Raw genomic sequence first — 10,068 nt, 5'->3', positions numbered from 1 at the left:
TGGACAGCCCAGGCTCGCGTCCCGCCCCTCCCGTGCCGGACGTGTACCAGCCACGTCCTGCACAGTGTTGACTGCACGCCAGGCCCGCTCTAAGGCCACTACCAGGGAGAGCTTGCTACCCCACTTTCATCTTCATGACAACCCTAAGATGGAGACCAGCCCACCCACTTTACAGTTGAAGACACTGAGGACGAGAAGTTAGGAACATTCCAAGACACCATAGCTGCAGAGTGGCCAAGCTGGGCTCAAACCCAGAGGCCAGGCTGTGAATGCCTCCCATGATCCAAACCACCTCTGGGGAAGAAGACCAGAGGTACACCACCCACAGAGGGTGAGGGTGGCACGGGGTCCTGAGCAAGGACCCCCAGGGTGCCTCACTCCTTGCCTCCAAGCAGGGGCTTCTGAAACCTACAGACCCCAGGTCACAAGAGAGGGCAAGTCACCACGAACTCCCTGTGGCCCTGCCCCTCACCCGCAGCCACACAGGGGGCTCCCAGGGCAGGACCTGGGCAGACCTCACCTCCTCGGTCTCATACATGGTCCTCTTGGAGGAGAAGGGCGAGGGCTCGGGCTCCCGCAGCTCGCAGGGGTTCTCGGACGATGACAGCTCCAGCTCCTCCCCCTTGTCCAGTGCCACCTCCCACTGGGAGCTGCTGTGCTGCGGGTTCAGGGTCACCACTACCCTGCCGGGGCACAGGCCTGTCACTGGCCCACAGGCCTCCACACCCTGCTCCTGAAGCAGAGCCCCTTCCCTCCAGGAGCAGCCGCACTTACTGGGGCAGGAAGTACTTGCGTCCTGGGCCTCTGGGATCCAGGACTTTGGAGACACGCAGGCAGGGGACGGGCGGCTTCTCTCCCTCTTCGTAGGTGCCTGTGGGGAAACCCTCCCTCAGCCCACAGTCTGCAGTGGCCCAAGGGATGTGCTGCCCACCGCCCCAAGGCCAGGGAGAGGCTGGTGCCCATGAAGCCGGGGGGCAGGGTCCCTGCTTCCTACCATGCAGGTCGGAGCAGGTCAGTTCCAGGCGGGTAGGGGCAGGAGGGCCAGGTCCGCTGCTCAGCTCCGACCGGAACTGGGGCTCACTCAGCTCTAGCTGCAGCTGCTCAGCCCGCACAGCCCGGCCGGCCCAGGGGTCCCGCTCGGGCCGCAGGTCAGCGATGGGGAAGCGCAGCCGCAGCGTGGCCCGGGGCGCCGAGAGCCACACCACTGTCCGCTGCTCGGCCACGAGTGGGGGCTCTGTCTATGGGAGGGTAGGGGGGTTGCTCGGAGCTGCCTGCCAGGACCCCACTGTGGTCGAGAGCCACAGCCCACGCCCTGCCCTGCGTCTCACCATCAGGCTGGCAGAAGGCTCAGGAGGCGGCTTGGGGGGCATGCTGGCCAGGCGTAGCAGGGCGGCAAGCCGGTCCAGGGCTCCGAGCTCCACGTCCGCCTGGAAGTTGGCCAGCTCCAGGGCCAGCTCTGAGTGGCAGTGGCAGGTGGTCTGGTGCCGGGGTCGGCTCTGCAGGAGAAGGTGCTCAGGCCAGCGAGGGCTGGGGGCCGGGGTAGGCAGGTTGGGAAGGGCACCCTGAGCAGGCGGCAGGGAGAAGGACCTGAGGCAGACCATGCTGGTCTATTTATCTGCTCTCAGGCTCGGTAGCCAAGCAGGGGCTTTCTGTGTCGAGACAGGGACAGAGGCAGCGAGACAGGAGAGCCAGAGAGAGATGTGTCAGGGCCCGTGGATCACAGGTAAGGGGGATGGGTGTGGAGCAGAGCAGAGGGCGGCAGGGGCCAGGAAGGTGGGATGGATGCCAGGCCTGGGAGGAGCTGGTCACCTTGGACACTCGGCGCAGGGTCTGGGTGTGGCGCAGGTGGGCACAGGGCTGAGCGGAGGCCTGGGAACCCGGGCTGCTGGGGAAGCTGAGGACCTGAGAGGGGACAGGGCGGTGAGCAGGGTCCTGCCCCATCCCCTGCCCTGCCTCCAGCCCTGCCGTGCACAGCCTGGACCTTGCCCTCACCTCCGTGTACTCGGGCTCCTGGGTGCCCCTGGGCCACAGGCACTCCAGCACCTCAAGCTGCCCGAAGCGCACGTCTGTGCTGGTGGTCCGGCGGCTCTTGGGACCCACCCGAAGCTCCCAGGACAGCTGCACGGCCGTACCCGTGAGCCTGCAGGGCAGAAGACGGGCATCAGAGGGAGGGTGGAGGGGGTGCAGGGGTCTCCTTGGGCCCCGGCCTCAGGCTTGTACCGGACATGGCTATAGGGACAGGCCTTCTGGAAGCGTGGCCGGAGGTGGTGGAAGTCGCGGGAGCCGAAAGGCGCGTCCTTGGCGGCGTCAAACTCAGCAAAAAAGTGGGTGGGGAGGTCAGGTGGCCTGGTATCCGGGGCAGCCGTCTGCAGCAAGGTCAATGTCACCCCCCCCAGGGTCATCTTCAGCAGCGAGTCAGGGCGCAGGGTGTCTGGGAGGGGCGTGGGAACCGCCTTGCCTGAGGGGGCACAAAGGAAGCTTCATCAGGGGCTCCCCAGAGCTCACAGGTACCCCAGGTCAGGTGACGGGTGGACACCAGGCTGGAAGAAGCCCTGGGCCCCCCAGACTGTGGTGGGCTGAGCTGTTCCACTGTGTGGCTCAGGCAGGGCCTTGGGCAGGCAGTCTGACCAGCCCTCTGCCCTGGCTCAATCTAACCCTTAAGGTGGCTGGGAGGATGTAACAAAGCAGAGAGGACGCTCAGCCCAGGGCCTGACACCCAGCAAGCACTTGGCTGACTTAATCCAGAACATGTGGCCCTTACAGAGGGGAAAGTGAGCCTCAGAGCATGGCACTGGCCCCCAAGAGCTCTGGCTCTGTCTATGGCTGTCACCAGGGAGCTGCGCACGGGTGGTGGACTCCAGACATCCTAGGACACCTCCCCACAGACCATGGCAGGCCCTTCTTGCCCTGGACTCACCGGCTGGGCAGGCCTGGGTAGAGAGCCGGTGGGGAGAGGTACTGTACACAGAGGAGCTCAGGTCCACATCGGAGAGCTCAGAGAGCGCGGAGGCCACGCTGCTCGTGAGGCCGGCCATGGAGAAGAAGAGGTCTGCAAGGCCGGGGGCGTCAGGGTGTAGGCTCGGCCCTGGCTCAGCACACCCCAGCCACCCGCCATGCCCCATACCCACCAGTGCTGTCCTGGTTGACCAGGGGGTCCAGGCTGAGGGGCTCGGGCTCGGCACCAGTGCCCGCCTGCAGCTGCTGGTTCAGGTCCTGCTCGATCAGCCACAGGTCTTCCACACCCAGTGGGCGGCTCTTGTTCAACTTGTCAGCCAGACCCTCGGGGTCTGTAGGAAGACACTTCAGTCCAGGTGGCCAGCCCGGCCCCAGCCAGCCCCAGCCCCTGGGCACCCCGAGGCCTCACCTGCGAGGCTCATGGCACTGAGCAGGTCCTGGAGTTGCTGAAACTGCCGTGGGGTCAGGAGCAAGTGCAGGGAACCCAGCTGTCCAGCCACCTCCAGCTAGGGGCACAGGAGGGTGGCAGTGTAGCCTGCAAAGGCCACCCGAGCCCTCTGCAAGCCCCACTCACCTCTCCTCCTCCTAGGGAGGTCAGCAGCCCATTGCTGTCCAACATCTGCTACCACCTTACTGTGTGACCCTGGCCATAACACCTGGCCTCTCTGAGCCTCAGTGCCTCCCGCTACCAAGGGCCCAGTAGCTCCCCCCACCCGATGCCCTCCCCACCTCCCCTGGTCTCGAGAGGACCAGCATTGCTGTGGAGCATGGGATGGGGCACACGCCTTCCTCCCAGGAACTTGGGGACCCACCTTGGGGCCCGGTAAGGCCTCATTCTGCTTCAACTTGACCGTCAGCTCCATATACCCTGAGCAGCTGCCGATCTGCAGAGGGGGCTCGGGGGGCTCTTCCTGGAGACAAGAAGACATGATGTATGTGTGTGGGGGTGCTGAGGAGATGGAGTGAGCAATGGCGGGTAATCAATCAGAAAGGATGGGAGAGCCCAGGGTGGGGCTGGGGTGAAGGGCCAGAGAGAACGGGGGTTAAAGGTGCAAAGGACTGTGGGAGCAGGCAAGTCAGAGAGAGCCCAGGAATCAGGCCTCTCACCTGTGGGGAGAGCTCCTCAAAGTGCAGGCGGACCCCCGCCAGCTGCAGCAGCTTGTGGAGGAAGGCGGGCGGCTGGTGCACGTCCACTGGGGGCGCCGGGCTTGAGCCCCGCAAGGCCTCGTCACAGTACTCGAGCCTGGAGCGGGGGACTCAGCTCTTAGCCCGGGCCTCCCACGCCCTCTCCACGCACTGTTCTGCCGGGGGCTAGGGTCAGAGCCTAACCCCTCACATCGGCTGTCCTGGGCCACCCCATCCAGTCTGGGGCTTAGGCCAGTCCTTGTTCCTCACATCCCCAAGCCTCTAACCTGCCCCTGGGGCCCCAGCCGCCACTCCAGGTTCTCAACATAGCCTCATACCCGACCCGGAAGACCCCCCAGACCTGCCCACTACTCCCCAGGAGCCCAGGCAGAGAGGAGGGGCAGGGCCACGCTGCAGCCGCCACCCCCCCGCCCGACACCCACCTCTGCACATGAGCCTCCACTGCCACGCCGTGTTCCCGGTCCCCCAGCGTGTGTTCCACCCTCATGACAGTGTCCAGGAAAGTCACCTTGACCCTCCGCAGCACTGGGGGGGTGGGGGTGGGGGTGTCTCAGGCTCAGACCGAGCAATGGCGGGAGGCTGGGCCTTGCTGTGCCCGGGGGTCCTGTCCTGGGGCCACTCACCACTCTCAATGGTCTGGGCAAACACCTCCAGCCCCTCCAGGGGCTGGGGCGGCTCTGAGGGTTCCGGTGGCCCGTCCCGCAGGCACTCCTGGGCCAGTTGCAGGCTTGTGCTCATGCACGAGGCCCAGTTCTGCGAGTCAGCCGCCCCCGAGCCTGCGGACGGAAAGGGGCTCAGAGCAGGCAGGCCCCCTCTCTGCTTGCCCCCCTACCCTCACCGGGCCCTGTCCTCCGGCCCTGACCTGGGCCCTGGCGGGGCTGCAAGGTGAGCTGGAGGCCGGACACGTGCACAGTGCAGTGGTCGGTGAGCAGCGCGGCCCAGGGCACAGCCACCTCCACGGAGCCCACGAAGCCTTCGACCAGTTCCAGCGGCGACTCCAGCGACTCCAGCACCTCGTTCACAGACTGGGAGCGGGTGGGGGCAGAGGCGGCTCAGGGAAGCCCCAAAGCAGGCTGTCTCCCCAGCTGCTGCCCCCCACCCCAAGCTTCCCGGCTCCCCCTGCCGCCTACGGGGCCCTTCCTTTACCCCTGCCGACCCCTTCAAACCGGCTCACGTGCTTCCTTCTACACTCGTTTCAGAAAGTCTAAGCACCTTCAACATGCTGACAGCTTATGAGTACACCAAGTATCTGCAATGCCCCCTGCCTCCCCGGGGTCAGAGTGTTCAGTCTGGGGAAGGGTGCTCGGGAGGTGGGGTGGGGGCTCTAACCACCGTGGGAGGTCAGAGGGGAGAGCTGAAGGGTGAAGCAGTTGGATGGTGGGGCCTTCCAGGCCAGCTCGGTGGGACCCACGCTTGCTCTGGGCTGAGACGTGAAGCCTGAGGGGAAGAGTGCCCAGGAGGCAGGCAGGGGGCTGACCTGGGGCCAGAGAGGGACCCTGGCTCCAAACCCATGGTGGAGCTGTAACCTCTCTGGGGCAAAGGGTGAACCTCTAGTTAAAGTGTCTGTTGGCGTTGGACCCCCTGCCTTCTATGTGTGACCCCGGTGGCACTACGGGGTATCATCACCCAGACAGCACCTTTTGGACCCAGGAATAAACAGCAGGGCCAGATGGCCCACTGAGATGTGTCCAGGCTCTTCACCCACAGATGCAGGTTGGGAAACTGAGGCTTTGAGAGGGGATGGGACGGGTCCGGTCACCAATGTACTGAGAGGACAGAGGTGGGGACCCTCAGGCCTTTATCCCCATCCTCTCCCAGGCTCTGGCTTCTGGAGTCTTCAAGGTGGGGGCTACAGGCCAAGCAGCTGGGGGCAGGAACTGGTTACTAAGAAAGAGCCCACCAGGCCCAGCTCCTCCCTGGGGGCAGGCTGGAAAGTAGCTTAGCTAGGAGCAAATTCAACCCCCAGCTGAAAGGAGTAGGGCAGGGCAGGGAGGGAGTATTTTCTGGAAGTTGTTGTTGTTGTTGTCGTCGTCGACTCATAGTGACCCCTCCTGAGGTTTCCAGGCAGTATCACTAAGGAAGTAGATTGCCCAACCTTCCTTCTGAGGAGTGTCTGGTGGGTTTGAACCGCCAGCCTTCTGGTGAGCAGTCAAGTGCCTTAGGCACTAAGCCACCAGAGCTCCTTTTCTGGAAGTAGAAAGGGGCAGCCCATAGGTCTTTCAGTCTAAGGAACTGAGGTCAAAGGTCAGAGAAATCCCCTTCTGGAACTCACAGCTAAGGGCTCCTGGGAGCTGCCCCCACGCCAGGGTTCCCGTGTTTGTTCAGGAGGCCTGACTGACCTCCGGCTGCCTAACTCCTCCTGCTCAGAGTTGCAGGCTTCTGCACACCTGGTGGCCATGTGACCCCCTCCTGAGGCCAGGCCCCTCCTTCTGTCCCAACTTCGAAGCTCCTGACTCCAAGCCTCCCCCGACCCCAGCTGCTCTGACCAGGAAGACTGACCCAGTGCCAGCCCAAGGCTGGGGCCTCTAATTGGAGTCTCCTTTGCAACTCCCAGATCAGTGGAGCTGTGAGTCACCGCCCCTCACCAGCCCCAGTTTAGGGCCTCTGACCAAGCCCAGCCATCTCTCCTTTGGCCTCCGGAGCTGAGGACAGGCCTCCCTGCTTCCCAAGGAGTCCCCTCCAGGCCTGGATGCTGACCCCCAAGACACTCCTTCAATACCCTCTGGCCGGCCCACTCTCTGCAACTCCAGGAAGCAGACAGTGCAGGAGTCACACGCGGTGTTGATCAACAAGGGCTGTGACGTGCTGTTGACATCCACATCCGGAGGGAACCCCACCCCCTAGGGCCAGGATCGCCGGCTGGGTCAGGGGGTCAGGGTACCTTTTCCACAGGTGCTGGCCCCAGACTCCAGACCCCTGCCAGCCTGCCCTGCCCCACTGTCACTGCCCTGGGGGGTCCCACCAGAGCCCTGGTTGCTCAGCTCCCTCCAGTGCTCGCCTCTCCATTCAGTCCTTTTTTTTTGGCACCCTCCAGACAAGTGACATCCCCCTTCCCAACCTCAGCTTTCCCTGTTGTGAAGTGGGGACAGGAACCCATTCCCGCCCAGCTTCTGGCTCTCTGGAAAAGTCCTGGGGAGTCCAGCTGGGGTCCTGGATACCTGGAAAAGGCCAGGACTCCCGGCCCAGCCGCACCCGCAGCCTGGTTCCCCTGTCCGGCCGGCGTCGCGAGGAACCTCTGGTCTCCGCGTCCCGACCCCCTCCCCAGCGCCCTCCCAGGCTCGGGCCTGGCTCCTCACCCAGGTCTCCAGGTGGATGTCTCGGAGGGCCACGCTGCCCTTGTACAGATCCAGGCTCAGCTGATCCAGGCTGAGGTCCTCCTGGAAGAAGTGGCCCAAGTAGTGTTGCAGCAGGTAGCGACAGACTCGCTCTTTGACACTGTTCGACCATGGCCACAGCCATCGTGACATCTCGGAGACCGCTGGGCCCCGGCCGCCTCCGCTCGCCGTTCGCCCGCGATCCCCGTCCGGCTGCGCTGTTCACTGGAGCCCCCGGCTCGCCCCGCCGCTTCTCTCAGCCCCAGGCCGCGCCCCCGGACGCCCAGCCACGCCCCCCACGCTCACTGTCATTGGCCATTGCAAAGGGCGAGGCCTAGTGATTGGCCACGGGAGGCGGAGCTTTCGAGCGCGAAAAAGGGACTGAGCTCTCTGCATGACAAAGTGCTCCCAATCATGATTTACGCTTGCGTAAAATTACTGTGTGGGAGGACCTTTAACCTCAGTCTACATACTGTGGGTGGGCTGTGGCTTGAGGTGCCAGTCCTGCAATGCAATGCGCATGTGCCGACTCCTCCAACTACTTCAGGTAGTTGGAGAAAATTTAAAGGGACAGTGGCCCGTCAAACTTCGTAGAAAGCTACCCTGAGGGATAAAAACCAGTGAGAGTTCTGCAGTCCGCAGCTGTGGAAACAATCCAATAAACATTTGCATGTTACAAAACGCCTTATCATCCTTTATCTCTTCATTCAATCCTCCTAAAACCCCTCTAGGCTATGGCCTATTGCCACCAGGTTCCAAACATAGCCGAGAACCCTCCACCTGAGAAGTCTTCCATCCGCTCCCTGCGGGGGGCGGGGAATCGCACCAGGAGATTAACTGACCCTCCCTTCTCCCTGCAGTTGGTCACGCCTGGGGCCTCTCTGGAATAATACCAACTTTTCATATTTCTAAATCCTAAAATCAGTAAAGAATGGGTTCTAAATCCCCAGACCAGCCGTGAATTGCTACTGCACCGGCCTTAAGAATGGTTTAACATTTTTCAAATTGTTGAAAAAAATAAAAAGAAGAAATTTGAGACACTTGAAAATCCTATCCCTTCAAATGTCAGTATCCATAAATAAAGTTTTGCTTAAAGTTTCTCTAGCCATTTTCTAGGGCCGCTGTCCCATGTACCGCAGAGCTGAGGACTTGAGGCAGAAGCCCCCAAAAGCCTAAAATATTTATTTTCTGGCCCTTCACAGGCAAAGTTAGCTTTGCAGCCTTGGCCCCACACACAACCTGTGCTGTTCCTGCCTGTGCCTACAGCTTTCTTTTTGAATAAGGAGGCACTCTGGTGTTGTAGTGGTTAAAGCATGTGGGTACCAAAAGGTTGGCTGTTTGAACCCACCAGCCAACTGGTGGGACAAAGACGAGGCGGTCACCTTCCATAAGATTTATAGCCTTGGAAACCCTGTGGGGTAGTTCTACTCTCTTCTAGGGTCGCTGTGAGTTGAAATCGAGTCAATGGCAGTGGGTTTGGTTTGTGCTTCACTTCTTTATGGGTCGGAATCGACTCCATGGCAGTGAGTTTGGTTTGGTTGGTTTGGTTTTCTGTAAAGAGTGACAGCCTTGGAAACCCTGTGGGGCAGTTCCACTCTGTCCCATAAGCGATGCTATGAGTTGGAATCGACTCCACAGCAGTGGGTTTGGTCTTGGGTTTTGGAAAAGATGGACTCCATTGCAAAGTGATGCCGACCAAGGTCAGCCTGATCCACAGGGACCCTGCGCCCCCAGGCCAGGGGACCTGGACTCCAATCCTAGCCCTGGGTGGCCTTGGCCATGTCACAACTCCTCTGTGAGCCTCAATGTTATCCCCTGTGACCTGGGGTTGCACAAGCAGGCAGTGTACCGTGGCCTCTAAGGAAATTTCAGGAAAATTGGGAAGGTCCGGCCCAGGGAGGCAGGCAGGAAAGATGGCTACTCAGGAAATGCCTGTAGGATGCAGCTCTGCTCCCCACTACAAGTCGGGTATGGCGTGTTCACTAGGTGCTCACTCAATGAATAACGATAACAGACACGAACTGAGCACGCGTGACATCCGGGCCCTGGCCGCCAACCTCACACTCGCCATCTTATCTGCTCCTCACCAGATGTTCACTCGGGCGGTACTATTAATATCCTCATTTTGTGGAAGAGGAAGTAGGGAAGTGGGGAGGCCTCGTGCCTACACGCCTGTGGAGCAAGTGAATGAACCAGCACTTTTCCTCGTCTCCTTCCGGAGAAGGGCAGTGGGGCTCAATGGGCGTATTCTTAGGGGGCCCAGGAACAGTCGTCCTCGTGTGCAGTCTAGCAGCATGTGACCCTCCCGGTGGTGGGAATGGGGCGCACCAGCGGAAAGATTGGACTGGGCTGTGCAGAGTGTCCCGGCCCCCAGTATTCCCCCAACGAGGCAGGCTCCGGGGTCTGGCCGCACTCACGTCTGCCTCTCCTTGTAACTTGACTGCTTGGTACATTCGTCTCCTGAGCCTGAATCTGTCTGTTGATGGGACACAGAGCTGGGTCTGCACCAAAGCAAAGGATTAATCGAGAGCTGGGAGGGGGCATTAGGGTCCTTCCTGCCACCTCCCCCAGGCAATTCCTTCATCTTAGGCACCTCTGTCCCAAGCCACTTCAAAGTTATAGTCATTGCCCAGCCTCGCTCAGGTCACAGCAG

General features: G+C 61.5%; 1 protein-coding gene across 1 annotated transcript in view; it reads right to left on the bottom strand.

The window, feature by feature from the left end:
* Positions 1 to 7,568, bottom strand: part of ATG2A (autophagy related 2A) — an 18,329-nt gene extending 10,761 nt beyond the window's left edge. Inside the window, exons 1-16 of the mRNA XM_042781540.1 lie at positions 7,398 to 7,568; positions 4,964 to 5,126; positions 4,725 to 4,877; positions 4,524 to 4,626; positions 4,063 to 4,198; positions 3,768 to 3,866; positions 3,365 to 3,461; positions 3,129 to 3,287; positions 2,918 to 3,049; positions 2,221 to 2,458; positions 1,993 to 2,140; positions 1,810 to 1,902; positions 1,329 to 1,496; positions 995 to 1,238; positions 775 to 871; positions 521 to 683 (exon numbers count right to left, since the gene is read on the bottom strand). Of these exons, the coding sequence (XP_042637474.1) occupies positions 521 to 683; positions 775 to 871; positions 995 to 1,238; positions 1,329 to 1,496; positions 1,810 to 1,902; positions 1,993 to 2,140; positions 2,221 to 2,458; positions 2,918 to 3,049; positions 3,129 to 3,287; positions 3,365 to 3,461; positions 3,768 to 3,866; positions 4,063 to 4,198; positions 4,524 to 4,626; positions 4,725 to 4,877; positions 4,964 to 5,126; positions 7,398 to 7,568 (2,364 nt within the window). The remainder of the gene's footprint in view (positions 1 to 520; positions 684 to 774; positions 872 to 994; positions 1,239 to 1,328; positions 1,497 to 1,809; positions 1,903 to 1,992; positions 2,141 to 2,220; positions 2,459 to 2,917; positions 3,050 to 3,128; positions 3,288 to 3,364; positions 3,462 to 3,767; positions 3,867 to 4,062; positions 4,199 to 4,523; positions 4,627 to 4,724; positions 4,878 to 4,963; positions 5,127 to 7,397) is intronic.
* Between the last annotated feature and the right edge of the window lie 2,500 nt (positions 7,569 to 10,068).

Source organism: Orycteropus afer, unplaced genomic scaffold (assembly GCF_000298275.1).
Source record: "Orycteropus afer afer isolate SDZICR_OR568_19922 unplaced genomic scaffold, OryAfe1.0 scaffold00130, whole genome shotgun sequence".
In the NCBI taxonomy this organism is placed as follows: Eukaryota; Metazoa; Chordata; class Mammalia; order Tubulidentata; family Orycteropodidae; genus Orycteropus; species Orycteropus afer.
Note: the sequence above shows the minus strand (reverse complement) of the source record. Positions and strands in the feature narration are given on the sequence as shown.